The sequence below is a fragment of the Syngnathus scovelli genome, chromosome 8, assembly GCF_024217435.2.
Source record: "Syngnathus scovelli strain Florida chromosome 8, RoL_Ssco_1.2, whole genome shotgun sequence".
In the NCBI taxonomy this organism is placed as follows: Eukaryota; Metazoa; Chordata; class Actinopteri; order Syngnathiformes; family Syngnathidae; genus Syngnathus; species Syngnathus scovelli.
In genome coordinates, this window is record NC_090854.1 from 14249058 (window position 1) to 14264629 (window position 15572).

Sequence of the window (15572 nt, forward strand, 5' to 3'; positions counted from 1 at the left end):
ACACAGCAACTGACATGTTGTTGCTGTCTGTTGTTGAGACCACCTTTGATATAAGATCATAATATGTTTTGGCACCTGTTGGGCAGACAACTTTCTCATCGACATACTTTTACATGCAATTACAGCATACTTGACAGCAGTGCACCAATATTAAGTGTAGTGGCTTTGGAATGACAAGCAACAACAAGCTTTGCAATAAACCACTTCACAAACGCATTCCCAACGGGATTATGTTTACATTCAGTTGGGTTCATGTCGGCAGTTAAAACTTGGCATGAATGCGGTTCATAAATTTTAACACCTTGATGGATTCATTGCCAACTATTTGATAGCATTCAACTATTCTCTTTTATTAACCCTTAGAGTATATATATATATATATATATATATATATATATATATATATATATATATATATATATATATATATATATATATATATATATATATATATATATATATATATATATATATATATATGTACATACATATACATATATATATATATATATATATATATGTATGTACATACATACATATATATATATATCACACACACACACACACACACACACACACACATCCCTGTGATTTTATCCGTTTGATAAATAAAAGCAAAACAATTGCCACATAAGAGCTTTATTGTCCGTTTTTTTTAAATAAAACACTGATGTCAAGCTTACAAATGTGAATTCACTATTCAGAATTGTCACAGAGAACACTATACCGCACTCAATGTGTGTGTACGTGTATATATATATATAATATATATATATATATATACACACACATAAAGATATATATTTTATATATACATATATGTATTATACATATACACACACGTGTATATTATATATATATATATATATATATATATATATATATATATATATATATATATATATATAATTACATACACTATATATATACACACATACATACGTATATATATTATTCATATACACATAATTTATAAGTTATTAAATATCTTTATTTGGCAGAATTTAACAAGTAAGTTGGAGTAAATACAGACTTTGTGTGTGGGTGTGTGTGTGTGTGGGGCAGGGGGGTAGTACACAGTGGATTACAACAGCAGCAGCTATTTTACAAAATTTTGCAGGTGCACACCGAGCCTCCAGCAAGCACAAACACAAGCTGGAATATTAAGGGAATAACTTTGTACACAGATATTCTGACTCAGCCTTACTGCAAGCTTAATTTATAATACTTTACGCCATCTTCATAGTAAATACAGTGTATTTTTTTTTCATAGTGCATTTTGTGTTATATTTTTGGCGTAAACAAAGACGAGACAGTTTTAGATTGATATACTTAAAAAAAAAAAAGACCATTTTGGTCAGCAGCCTATAGAGTTGAAGCAGGGACTTCAGGCGCTTTCAAAAGAATAGCTCGAGCCATGCACGTGACGACAAAACGACAGCTGCAAAGCAAGGCTTATATTACAGTGTCTCCAACAAATGTATATATTGGAAATATGTCTTCGCTGTCCGGCAGAAATCTCTTGTGTACAAATTTGATCAAGTTCACATTTTTGCACAACCCAATACTATTAGTCAGTACTCTCATAGGCCTGCCTTTTTTTAAAAATAATAAACCAATATAAAGTATTGAAATTAATTTGCTCACTTTCACTATAGGTTTGTTAAATTTCCTTAAAGTATCAGTTAAGAAGAGGATTCTGCCTGACAGCGACGTGTTGGTTAAATGATTTGGGACTTTGTGAGGTTTTACCTGTTTTTAGAATTGCACGTGGACCATATCAAATGCTCTGGGGTGGGGGGGGGGGCATACAAGGCCCACGGGCCACAGGTTGCCCATCCTTGTCATCAAAAGTGCTTCTAAGTGGTTCGGCTGTGGCTGTGCAAGCAGATGGAATCACTCGGGGAAGTTGTGGTCGTCCCTCCGTGATATGACTTATCTATTCATCCTGTGTGTGTGGTTAAGATCTACGTTATCTGCGTCAATAGACCTTCCACGATTAGGTCACAACATGGATGACCCACTCTGAGGTAAATTTGGCAACATTAAAGCCACTAATGACTTATTTAATCTTATGGCCTTGGGGGGAAAAATACTCTTAACATACTGATTCACCTGGTAAACACAATTCACACTGAGATGGGCATAATCAATTACATTTTTGATTGATCCTTAGAACTCAAGTGTGTGGAATGAATTAATTGTGCACTACATGAATGTAAGCATTTGATTCCATCTTAACTTAAAGGAGTCTCAACTAGTCTTAACAGGAGCAGGTTTGTAATCTAAATGAAGCCTTGACCGTCATCATAAGCTTCCACGTTTGCTATCTAAAGAAAGTTATATTTCTGTTTAAAGAACATCCAGCATGAGTCTGTCATCTAAATACTGTTCACTCTTGAGGTCCATCTGAAGTTTAAGCAAGTGCTATCTTAAGTCTAAAATTGTTTGCAGTCTAAAGAAATCCGAACATGACTGTCAAGAAGTCGCTTTGGCCATTTAGTCTCAACTTCGAGATTCTCCCATATAAATAATAATCAAGGAATGGAGTGATGCTCAGCCCTAATGGTGATTGTTGCAAGGCAAGCCACATATTTTAAGATTCAATTTAAATATAGGTGGAGGAACCTCCGCATTTTTGTTCCCTGTTGCTGTATGGAAACAAAATTAACAGGTTAAATTTCACCTTTGGAGGTAGCAGTAACTTGAGGCATGATCATTTATGCATCTTGAACATTGATGGCGTCCGCGTGTAAAATCACTTCTCTTGCCCTATTGTAGTGAAAGCAGCTGCTTATGCATAAAAGGCAGAGTGGCAGATCAATTCGGAGGCATTTTTTTGTGGTAGTTCTATGTGAACGAGGGTAAATGTTTCAAATAAAGGGCATGTTTGAATGGGAGTGGAGGAAGTAACAACAATAGAAATACTTCATGGAAAGAAATACAGGTTTTCAAGATGCCTCCTACACTGATAATGTTCGGGTGTGGTGTTCCTGTAGTTTGCGTGTGTTCCTCTCACATGTGGAAACACCAATGCAGCCAAGGTGAGCCGTGGATGTGATGACCTCATGGGGTCTGGCAGCCATGGGGATCCCCAAACAAAAACACACATTAGGCTTGTTCGCTCTCGGTTGCAAATCGCTGCGCCAGGAACAAACGGGATGGGTCCTTCGCCTTCCTTTTTAGGAAAGTGTGAGATCGTTTGCTAGATCAACACGTGCAAGGATACTGGAACAATCAAACAGTGGCGAAATAATACGTCATACGTGTCAGGCTCTCAATCAGCCCTGACAGCGCCCTCTGGTGGAAAACAGCGTTGGTAGCGGTTTACTCAGAGGAACACTATCTAGATATTTTAGGTGTGCTCTAGCAGCCACTTGAAGAGGGGAACGCGGTGAGACTCTCTTCCCGACTGAGGGGTCTCATCTCTGGGCTGAGCTTGGCTCTCTTCACAGTAACGCAACAGGAAGTGAAGCAGGTCTCCCACCCTCCACTTCCTCTCACGCAGCCTTTGGACCACAGCCGGCAGCTGAAACCACACCAACAATTTCACTTCACTAAGAGTCAAACACTTTGTGTTTGGAAATGTACTAATAGAAAATTCAGGAACTGGGGAGGCTCTGGGGATTTGCGAGAATTGAAATTGCATTATTTTTCCATGATGTTTTTTTGGCAGGATGCACAACACTGCTGCTCTAAAAACACATCAGGTAAGCATTAGCTGCTTTTCTTGGGGGGTAGAAATAATTGAAAGTCAGTTTTTGATAACCTATCTTTGTTACCTGCTGGAGCTCCTTGTCGGGACTCAGTTGGATCATGGGGACGCCGGCAATGGAGGCCGCCAGCCACTGCAGCAAGCTCCTCAGCTGGGTGTCGAGGGTCACGTGTTGAGGGCTCCGTCTAAGTTTGCGGATGTCTGAGTTCAGGATCATCAACAGAGTCCTGGAGGCTTGGACCTGTGTTGTGTCCACACACAGAGTTCCTGCAACATGATGAAACACCAGAAATTCTTTAAATTCATTAATATTTACCCGTCACATTAAAGTGAGGTTTAAAATGACAAGTTGGCTATTAGGGGGATCTGAGAAAAGCAACAAAATGACAGGAAAGAAAGCAGAATGGAAGAAATGATGCATGCATCAGTGTGGTGCAACCACGTCAAAGTCTTATAAATCGCTCATCATTCGACACCGTCACCTCATGACCTAAGACAAGATCATCTTTATTACTGTTCAGAGAACCTGTTTACAACACGTGGAATGACTTCACTTTTTTTTTTCATTTATTTGAGAAGTGACGATCATGTTCAACTGTATACACTTATGTTTTTCTATGGAAGATTTTAAATAGACTTGAGCGGTTAACTATTTAAGGGAGAGTCAATCTTGAAGAAATAAAACAGAACCTTAAGTTAGAAACTTAAGAGGTAACTTGAAATGTTCAGAAATCCAGGCATGGAAATGCAATTAATCTGCTCCTTATTCTGTGTATAATTTTTTTTTAATCATAAATATAAATGAGACGTCGTATCGTCATTTCCAAAATTTGCTACAAATTTCATTTGATCTTTTTTTTTTTAAATCGTTTTTCTGATTGCCTTGCTCACGCTATCACCAGCGAGTGCTTTCTCATTTGTCTTTATCTGTGCATTTCATACAGTAGGTAACTCACTCTACTTCAAATAGTCTCAAAACAACATTTAAAGGCAAAAGAATATAAGACACTTTAAAAAAAAATAACAGAAGCATTTGGATTGCACAAGCAGAAAGAAGCAACATCTCGCAAATGTTATTGGAAGAACATTTTCCGACTCCAAACGTAGGCTCTCCGGGGGTCTGTATTCAAAAGATGAGACAGACCCCATCAATTTGGAGGACGCGTAGACATTATAATCATGTGTGAGAGGAGTGCGTAGACGATGAATGAACGAACGTCAGTGTGTCTGACTTGTACTACGGGGGTGGCAAAATCCCCTGCTATGACACACTCAGACAGCATGGCAGGCTGACGTACACAGCCCAGATCGGAGTCAATGCGGATGTCAATGAACGCTGAGAGTAGACTAGACTCAAATTAGAAGCACTTGGCCCATTCATTTATCAGTGCTGCTTTTATGGCACAATGACTAATGTTTGAATGAATGAAGTGGATGAAGAGGGGACTTACCACTGGATTCCTCTTTGACCTCAGTTTCTTTGTCCTCCGTATGGTCACTGTTGGAAAAGTTACAATGAGATTGCAAACTGGTTACCATTGAGAGTGCAACATTTTTCCAGTAAGCTTCCTGTTTACTTAAGCTATGGTCATGTTTAGGAGGAAGAAGACGGTTTCTCAACTCTGAAAATTCTCAAACCACTCATTGTGTCAGAGAAAGAGATTTCAAACCGGCTTGGACTTACCAAATAATGAGACTTATTATAATGTGACTACGCTGGCTCAAAATATGAGGAGAGAGAGTTTTTGTTGTATGCATATTTTTTTTTTTGTATTGGTACTTCTTTTTAGTTTTTGGAACAGATCAAGGGACACAGAAAAGGAGCACTTACCGTAAATTTCAGACTATAAGCTGTGACTTTTTCTTTGCAAATTTTGAACCCGGAATCACGAGTTTTAGCTGGTGCAGCTTATAGTCCGGTGTGGCTTATAGTCCAAAAAATACGGTACTTCTGTTGTTTCTGGCATTTTTTTTTTAGCATTAAAATTAAACAGTTGACAATACACAAACGTTTAGCAGTCAAACAGCAATGATCTAAACAAAGCGTGATTAGGTCGAAACAGAAAATTGTTTGCTTTGACTGTCAGGCAACTGAATAAAAAGCAATTTAAAAGACGCTTCTAAAATCATACAGTAGCTACTTCAACACGTGTTCACTCAGCTGATAGTCAGCTGCGACATTTTTGAAATATATTTTTATATTTGGCCCAAAAGCACCAAAAAGAAAAGCTCAAAAGAAAGTTCCATTGTTGGGGTATGGCTGCAGACGACGACCCAACTGGCTTTAGTTACCAGAAACAAATCAAGTAACATCTGGAGCTAGTTCCAAGGGAAAGACATCAGTCTTTAATGTCGGAAATTGCAGGGGGGGAAAAAAAGCAATGTGCAATGGCCACGATGTGCGATATGTAAAAGGAAAGTCTTCATTGCGTGAGAATGTCACTGCAGTATGCAATCAAACTGTCAGCGAGTCTGTCAATAGTTGAAGAGATGGGGAAGTGCTCATGCAAAAACACCCGATTACAATTGACTTGGGATGAGTTTCGAAGGGTGACACGTCGAAAGGCCCTTTCAAAATTGAAACGAGGAATCAAAGTGCATTCTTCATGGTTTCTGAGGTTGTATCAGATGCATAACTGGGCTGTAGGGAAAGAAATAAGGCTTTCAGCCTGGAAAGGTTTAACATCCGACACTCTCTAAAACTGCTCTGTTTTGCGGGAATTCCGTGTGTGCTTAAGAAATGACGATGTGAAAAGGAAGATCAAATTATGGCAATCACAAAGCTATGACAAAAACATCTATGATCCTGTGGTGACTTGACTCTTAGCCTAATACCTCAATCCAAAGGGTGTGAAGGGTTGATGAGTATAAAAATAGTCCACACTAAACCAAACAAGGGGAAACACCCAAGAGCTATTTTGGTGTTGTCTACAAACATCATCAAAACACCAAGCGAGGGATTCCCTTTTTAGAAAAATAATGCTGAGCTGCAAACTGTCAAATCCAGGCCACTGAGGTTGTTCAAGTATCTGTGGGTGACTCGCGCTATTTTTTTCCATTCGTTTGCCACCGGTCTATTTCTGGGTTGTGATGCACCAACAGAAAAATATTTTGCTAACATTCTCCTCTAATAGGCGACATTAATCATATCTTGTTGTTGTAGCCCTCAGGCAAATACACAGCGGAAAAATCTAGACTCTTTTTTTTTTATGAGCAAATAGAGACAAGTGGGAACAATTACAAATACTGTATATGATTATAGCTTACAGTATTCCCAACTGTCAGAGTGCAGGTATATATTTAATTATTTGTGGGGTAGTAGATTGATAAGAACTTGTGCAGAAATTTAAATTCCAAAGGGGTTCACATTCTTTTTTCCTCCCTTCGTAAATATCAGAGTAATATTATAGAGCAAGTCAAGTCAAGTCAAGTCAAGTCAAGTCAAGTCAAGTCAAGTCAAGTCAAGTCAAGTCAAGTCAAGTCTATTTGTCACTGTGTTAATTCCTTTTTGCAGGAATTGCTAAATCTAAATATGACTATTTGATGGTTACTGACCTGTCTGAAGGCGAGGATGACATGTGTTCTTCAAAAGGCTCCCCCTCCAAACCAAGACTGCTCCAGCTGCTGCTGTTCCCATTGCTGCTAGAGAGAAGAGGCCAGTGATGTACCACTGTCATAAGGCTATTGACAATCTCAAGACGGGTTGTATTATAATCCTCATTATTTCATGAATATTATGTTAGTGTCTTAAATAAAAAATAATCTGTGTAGTTAGAGTGGCTACTTTAATTAAAACTGCTTCAATTAAGCTACATACTGTATTTTATTCATGTCGTTAGACTGGATGACATGGTGGGAACATTTTGATTTCGTTTATCATCATGCTCCAACACCCTTTGAGGATGAATTCTATTTTTCCTTTCATCTGCTAAGCGGAAATGGTCACAACAGGCTTTTAAAGGGAGTCTAATGAATCACACATGGTGGTGGACTTTGTTCCTGCAGAAACAGTGCCTGAAGAGACAAAAGCACTCCTTTAGACACACCTTTTGAAAATATTATGATACATTAACTCAGCCTCCTTGACAGTCAAGACACTGTGTTCCTTCGATATCTTGGGAAAGGATCTCATTGTCAGGTTTGCTTCCATAGAGATCCTTTTGACAAAAAAAAATTGGCAACTGGTGTGAGAACATGTCAAAGGACGAATAATCAAGATTGACCTGATCCCAAAATCTCTCTGGAATTTACAGACATTGCAGACCCCACCTCCCATCTAAAACCACATTTGCTTTCAGATACATAAATGCATTAGAACTACAGCGACATGAAATCTTTTAGATCTTGGACCACATATATGTTAAAATGTTCCAATATAATTGAATAATTTTAGTTAAATAACAGGAAATGGTACAGCAAAGTCCAAGCAAAACTATATATAAGATTTTGAGCTCGAAGAGGGAAAACACCCTTTTCTGTTTTGGCAAAAAAAAAAAAAATCTGGACCAAGATGAAGCCTTTTGTTAAAATGTTGAGTGCTTATCCCAATTTTCAATTCACCATTTAATACTATGATGAGTTGACAGACATGTACCGTGTGCTGCCAGACAAATCTATGCTAAGCATAATTTGGAATATACATCATTCAGAATGTATACCTGTCACTAAGGTGTAGGAAGCTGCTGTTGTCATCTTCGAAGCTCAGGTTGGACCAGCTGCCCACACTGTCGTCCCCGACACTCAACTGCTGGGATACAGTGGACTCTGCGGCTTCCCTGCCCTGAGAGCTGCATGCAAAACATGGTAAATTGATCAAAACATAAATGTCAAGGTAGATAAATATTTTATTAATCTTTAGTGAAAATATTGATGAATACGAATTATTTTACCATGAGTTCTGGAAAAATGTAACATGGGAAAAGAAGTGCTGGATGGTAGTAACGTTGACAACAAAACACAAAATGAGGGTGCTCAATTATAAAAAAAAAATTATCCTCCTTAACAAAGCCAGGTAATTAATGAAAAACAACAATAACTAATAATTTGAATTAAATTTAAATTAAATTCAGTCTTCGTACCTGACACTGGCTGATTGGCAGACGTGAAGTGCCGAAGTCATGATCTCAGCAGTGAGGCTCTCTGCGTAGCTGGTTCCATCATGGCCGATACCACTGTCCGCGTTAAGGCTTGTGTTGCTCAACTCGCGCTTTGCCTTCTCCATCGCGATAGACACCATCTGCTCTGCAAACGCCGACCTGTGTTCCAGGTCAATATGGATTTTAGGAATCTCCAGCCCAGGGACACGCTCTGGCCTAGTCTGATACTCTGGGCACTTTCTCCTCTTCTGCAATATAGACTGGTGGTGATGCCGACTAAGTTTGGTGCAGTAGGGACACTCCGAAGCTTGACAATAATGGCAGGTCTTCAGTCCATCTGAGGGACCAGGGGCAATGCCTTCAGACAGCTTTTGGGTGTGTGAGTATCTGTCTGGGTCAGGAATCCTCTGATGATCTTGGGATGAATGCCCTACCGAAGCCAGGCTCATCTTTAGAGTGTCATTAACAATTTTTCTTGCGTAGTGCTCGATGACCTGCATCATCTTATTGTTGAGGCCAGGATCAACTAAGCTTCCAGTGCTGTGGTAATGTCTCGCCTTATTGTCCTTGGAAAGTAGAGGACAGGAGAACGAGTTCCTAATCAGGCTCTCTGTCATATTTTCAAGTTTGGATTTCTTATAAAGACAAGAGTCAGTGAGAGACTTTGGGAGGCGTCCAGATGATAGACGAAGTGTTTGTGTGACATCACAAGTGATATTGTATGCCAAAGATTCTGCAAAGTTCACCAAATCAAAGCAGTCTTTGTGTCCCTGTTGTTCTCTGCAGCAACACTGTACGTCCTCACAGGAAGGACAAACGACTGAGTCCACCATGTCCTTGGAAGGTGAGACCTCACTACCCGATGACATCCATTCATCTGGTAACGACTTTGAAGGACGAAGGCGGGAGCGAGAAGATCTCTGCTTAACCTTGCGACTAGCATGAGCCAAACCTTGTTTGATTGACCGGTAGGCCAAACGACTAGCATACTGATCGAGGACTAACTCCCGACTGCCTCCCTCCTTCTTTAGCACCCTAATGAGATAGCCGGCGTATTCGTCGGTCACACTTTCGCAGCTGGGGTATGTCGAGGACAATCCTGAGCTGGAACTACTTGACATTGAGACAGGTGAGCGAAAAACAGAAGATAGCAGATTGGTGGACCATTGCTCAGCTACCCTTTCGACCCTCCAGTCCCTGTTCTGATCTGTGCCGGTAAGAGAGTTTTGTTGGTGGTGATGCAAACACGCTGATCGAGGACGATCAATACTTCTTCTGGGAGAGCCATGATATGAGCACTGTTGGACCGAGCTCACCATCTTCTTCACATCATTGATGACTTCCCCAGCCACCTCCCCTGCATACACCCACAAGGTGTTCAAAGTTTTCTCTGAGAAATGAGCCACACTGTCACGTCTTCTCTCATCCATAACGTTGGGTTCCCCAAATTCATCACCAGCTCCCAGAGTGTCCATCTCTGTTGCCATTGAAACTATGTGACAAGCCAACTGCTCTGCATAATGGAGAGCTTCCTTGCTGGAAAGCCTGCGAGAGGACAACTGTCTCACTTCCTGTGGTAGACCTTCTGACTCAACTGATTTGTTGGTGCCACTTAGACTCGGGTCTTCTGGCAATTCTTCCTCCTCCTCCTCGTCCCCATTACCATCTACCTCTTCGGAAAGAGATCTCATCAATTTTAACATAAACTCGGTCTTGTCTGCCTCTGGGCTGTTTTCCGTTGGACCAGGGCCAGTCTCAGGGTGATAGTGTGGAGTTGGAGGAGGTGTAGCTGGGGAAAATTCTTTGGCCAACTTGCTTTTTAATTTCTTGGAAAACTGCTTGATTTGTTTCTCCTTGGATACTTCACTTGGCTGCTGGGGGGTAGATGGAGGAGTGCCAGGTGTTCGACCAGGTTTTTTAACCGAGGTTGGAGATGCTTCATCCCCGGGGTGAGACATCTTCTTTTGTCCAACCTTCTCTGTATTTGGCACATGCAAAGTGTCCCTTTGACTAAGGACTGCCTTTGAAAGGAAACCAGCGCAGTCATCAAAACTTTTCTTCACTTTAGAAGAGCTTACAAGCTCACAAGCTTCAGTCACTAGCGTGTCCACCATGTTAACAGAGAAGTTTTGAAATGGTGACTTTTGATGGGAGCAGACTTTTGCAGAGGTGGTCGTTTGAGTTTCTTGGCTGCAGATGTGACTTTGCATACATGTAGTGTTATTTGAGGAAATTATTTTAGGGCTACACTGTGAGGTATCTGTTAGGCTGGAACCATGATGGTCTTCAGAATCTTTTAGACAGGAGATAGCTTTTCCAGCTTGGGGAACGGGGATGCAGCTGGCCATGCCTGACACAGTGAAAAGAGCATCCTTTACTTTGCAGGGGCCACTCTCTCCCAAGGTCATTGGAGCATCTACTGAGGTTGCATTGGAAAGCTGCTGGTTAGCAAAAGTGCTGCTGGTGTGGGCACTCAAATTCTCAGAACTAACGTAACAGATGTTGTCTGGAGAAACACTGATGGCTGCTTGGCTAGTAAAGGCAATTTCAGCCTGAGAGAGCTCGATGAACGCCTCTTGGATAACCGACTCGGACAAGTCTGAAGCATAGGAAGTAACAATCTCCTCCTCCTCTTCTTCTCCCATGTTCTCCTGGCCAAAAAACCAATCACTGGAGGTTAGAGGGGTCGACGGGTGAGAGAACTGACACACCTCCATAATACCTTCGAATATCAGCTCTTCAGCTAAATCTGCTGCAAACTGCGTAACTGTGCTATGGAAGATCTGCTTTTTTACGGTCAAGAAGTCTTTCAATGCAGCAGATACCGCCTCCCCAACCAGGAAATTTGCCAACCCATTCACCGCTCGCTCTTTCAACACATAGGCCTGCCGCATGCCGATCTCATGGAAGGCCATCTGAAATACTGAGGAGGTGAGTCTCGCAGCTAGGTGACACAACGTGGTGGTGCAAGTAGACACGCCTTTTTGAAGGTCCCGCAAAGCACTGCCCAGGCTCATATCGACAAGGTCAGCGGCAAACCGCTGAATACCGTCCTTCAGAGACTGGGATGTCTTCTGCAGCTTGGCCACCGTTACAGTCTCCTGGATTTCTGACAGCCTCATTGTGTAGCCTGAGGGGTTGGTGAATTCCTTGTGGCAAACACAACTCAGATTCTTGTTGTCATTAATGTCTATTGCGGATTGGTACCCGCAGACAGATCCAAGAATTTCTTTCGAGAGACTGCTGGCAAAGTCCGAGTAGGTCTTATACAACGAGCAGAGATCTTGAGGTTTCCTTAACTCAGTGCTGTCGCTCCCATCCTCACTTCTTTTCCAGAAATATTCCAGCACCCCACTTGAATCGACCAGAGGAATAAAGGCAGACGAGCTGATGGGACTGAAGAGTGGACCACCGTTGTCCTCAGAGGGACTCTGTACTGGCCGTGGAGAGTCAGCCATGTCAGACTGAGGTCCGTAGGGGGAGCCTGGTTTAAGAGGAGTGGGTTTTTTCACATTAGCCGGGAGAATTGGTTGATCAAAGCAGTGAGGATACATTCCCTTTGTTGAGTAGCCTTGGGATACATATTTGGATGCGGAACCACCAGTGCTAGACTCCGTGGTTTTAACGTGTGTGGTTGTCCCACTTTCATTATCCATTGGAAGCGTCAGAGTGCCACTCTCTGAACTGAAGTCGTCCAGGTCATCAAATTGGTCAAAGCTGTCAAAGAATTCACTCACTTCAGAGTCAGAGTCTTCCACCCTCTCTCTGGGACCTCCTGGCACCTGAGGGATATCCAGCTTGGCCAGCAAGCTCTTTTGGTAGCCCACCTCATCCAGGAAAATGATAGGGCTTGGGCTGGAACAGTCAGATTCTTCGGATTCACTGTTTTCAATCGTTGATGAGGACAGACGAGCTCCAGGACTGCAGTAAGTCCATTGGGTATCCATACCTGAACACCTCTGCACTGTGACAGAAACCTCTGGGCCCGGCTTGTGCTTGGCTGCAATTTTTTTTGAAGATGAACTTGTTATTATGCGGGAACCTGATAGTTCTTTTCGTCTCTTGTGGGCGGGCACCGTCTGTGATGCCACATCATGTCTTTTGGAAGGGCGATAAGCTTCAGGTGTCCACAGCAGAGAAAAGACAAAGAGGAAAAACAAAACGTAAGATTAATCCGCTATTACACCAAGGTTTTCAAACAACTTCCATTTTCTATCAGCTGCTAAGATCACATCCATCTCTATATAAATCTAAATTAAACCTTACAGGGGTTCTCTCCCATTTCATCCTCCTCGAGATTCTCCAGCGCAGTGACAAAGTCATCTTCGATGGATGAGATGGACTGATTGGTGTCGTCGTCCTCCGACTGCCCCGCCTCGCCCCTGTGGAGGCTTTGCAACTCCAGAGCGTAGCGGACGCCGGCAACGTAGCACCCTAGAAGGCCTGTCAACGATGTGACGCTGGCTGGAGGTTGCCCACTGACACCAGGGTTGTGACGTAGCACACACACGGCCTTTACCCAACACTGCATGTTGAAGGTTTCAGGGGAAAAAAAAAAGTGTTTTCTAAGTTTAAAAGGGGACTGGTACTGGATTTGGCTATTTTGCATGCAGTGACGATTCTTTTCAACCTACTTGAAGCCTAGTGTCCCTGTGCTCTGCCAGTCTAGGAGATTCTCTGAGCAACTGAACTTCATTATTTCTCAGGCCATGAATGTGGAAGGTTCTGAGCATCTCGCACAGGCCAGCGGGAAGGGATGCCAAGGCCTAAAAGAAGGACAAAACACATAGTTGTACAATAGATCTATTGACTGTCATGTGCAAACAGTTATCCCGATTACGCAACATCTCAACCAGTAGCTCCCTTTCATAGACATGTGAAATTGCTTCATCAGAGCCACAACAGAATCACACAACATTTTGTTCTGCTTTGATATCAGTTGTTAGTGTCTGACAGTTTAAGATAGATGGGTAATATAATATTTACCACAATGATCTTCATATCGCCAACAACCGAACAACATTTTGCAAATATTTGGTGGATGACATCATACGTGCCAGTGTGTGGTGTGACTTGTGTGTTAGGCCGACTTCTAAAAAAAGATGGCTTGGACAGGCAATGTGAGTTACCAATTGTAAGAAAGTATAAAAGTACCTGATCCACAGCATCGTCGCCTTCACTCTGACCAGGTAGACAGACAAAATGAATCTGAAAGAACACAAATAAAATGGTTCGTATTAGCTCAGAGCATTTAAATTTTCTGCATGTGTATGGCATGTACTATAACTGCATGGGACAAACCTCGGTAAATCTTATGCTGTCGCTGGATGGGAGGTCCAGGTTGATACTGCAAAGATCTTTTTTGCTTCGCAAGAGGCTCTTGACAAACTGAGCTCCATTGTCACGCACAGTCTGCACACATAAGTGGATGGTCGTGGTTAAGAAGTCAAATGGTGAAAGAACGAACAAAACACAAGTAGTAGTTACCAAGTCCTGATAAAGTGTGCTGGCAGGATTTATTCTATTATAGGAGTGACAGATATAATTATAGAAAATAGCCTGGGTCAACTGTACAATAAATAAACAGGTTGTTTAAATTGACTGGATAGATTGGTCAGTCTTTTTGTTTCTGTTTTTTTTTTTTAAACTCACTGATTAACGATAAGCCCTAAAATCCTGATTGTGTAAGGCCTACATTTAAGGGCATCTTAAAATGTTGAAAGCCTGCCAGTTTTCATAAACTCATTCCCCCCCCCCCCCCCCCCCTGAAAAATGGGATAAATTCTGGTCCCTCACCTCTTTTCTGACAAAGGCCTTGGACTTCAGTGGGGCTCCCCGAATACGAGCACAAGCATCCATGGCGACCAGGGGAGGGCTGCTCACCTGCAAATAAAAAGTGTCCGTCGGAGGAGGAAAATATCCCGAAGATGTGATGTGAATCAATTCTAACATCATTACATATTTCTTCTTAAAATACGTAATGATGTGTTTGAAGTTAGAATTGATTTTTGGTTTCATTTTTAAATGCAAAAACATTTACACCAAATTTTTTGGGGGCTGCAGTATTACCTTCAAATTAATTTGTTCCATTATTTATAAATATTTCAGGAATAATGGTACAAGCTGCAAAGTTGAATGTACTATTGTCTTAATTGTCTTTATTATTAATTTGGACATTGACAAAGCTATAAAAGGGATGTTGTTACACCCTGGCCTCATACTGACAGTGGATGCTGATGTTGTTTCACTATCGCTTGAAAACCTTGCATTGCTAAATAGCTGTCATTAGTCATATATACACATTACAAACAAAGTATATTTAAAAAAATAATAATCGGGTCCATCTTGGTGTTGACAGGCTGTCAATCAAGTGAGCTAGCAGGGATGATAATAATAGGCCGCAGCTAGCGAGCGCAGTGATGTCACCCCAACGCCACAATTTGCAACTTGAGAGAAGACTAGCGTCATCGCAGACGTGTCAGCAAAGATATAAACGATAGCGACAATGTGAAAAATATCGCCATGGGCATGCAAACATGTTATTTACCTCTGGAGCTCGGTGATGTTGTCAGACTACCAGCACTGCAGCACCGACGCTAACCACTGTGCAACATTTGCAAACAGAAAATGAGTTCGGTATTTTTGAATACTTCCCCTTGAAGGCCAACACGAATGAAACGTTGTCGGCAGAGTTCAGCCTTATGAGACTAGTGAAATTATTTTAACATCATAAAGTGACACAAGGTCGAACTGCAATAAAT

The 15572-nt window shown here is 41.5% G+C and overlaps 1 protein-coding gene across 4 annotated transcripts; it reads right to left on the reverse strand.

Annotated features, from left to right (window-relative positions):
* Nucleotides 1-969: 969 nt before the first annotated feature.
* Nucleotides 970-15492, reverse strand: akap11 (A kinase (PRKA) anchor protein 11). 4 transcript variants are annotated; one of them, XM_049727970.1, is made up of 13 exons: nt 15359-15492; nt 14608-14694; nt 14113-14223; nt 13966-14019; nt 13446-13577; nt 13078-13336; nt 8794-12928; nt 8374-8502; nt 7762-7872; nt 7271-7354; nt 5167-5213; nt 3783-3982; nt 970-3529 (listed from the first exon to the last, which is right to left on the reverse strand). In XM_049727970.1, exons 2-13 carry the CDS (start codon nt 14668-14670, stop codon nt 3356-3358), a joined length of 5499 nt encoding a protein of 1832 aa, XP_049583927.1. In that variant the 5' UTR covers nt 14671-14694; nt 15359-15492; the 3' UTR covers nt 970-3355. The 4 variants fall into 4 exon arrangements, with proteins under 4 accessions (XP_049583927.1, XP_049583926.1, XP_049583930.1 ...); XM_049727969.1 differs by having other exon boundaries at nt 7271-7357; XM_049727973.2 differs by lacking the exon at nt 7762-7872.
* Nucleotides 15493-15572: the final 80 nt, after the last annotated feature.

Coding starts and splice junctions, on each gene's coding strand:
- akap11 (XM_049727969.1), bottom strand. CDS start 14,670: ATGGATGCTTGTGCTCGTATTCGGGGAGCCCCACTGAAGTCCAAGGCC. Junction 13,337..13,445: donor ACAGGGACACTAGGCTTCAA/GTAGGTTGAAAA, acceptor TTCAACATGCAG/TGTTGGGTAAAGGCCGTGTG. Junction 8,503..8,793: donor TGCCAATCAGCCAGTGTCAG/GTACGAAGACTG, acceptor TTTTGCATGCAG/CTCTCAGGGCAGGGAAGCCG.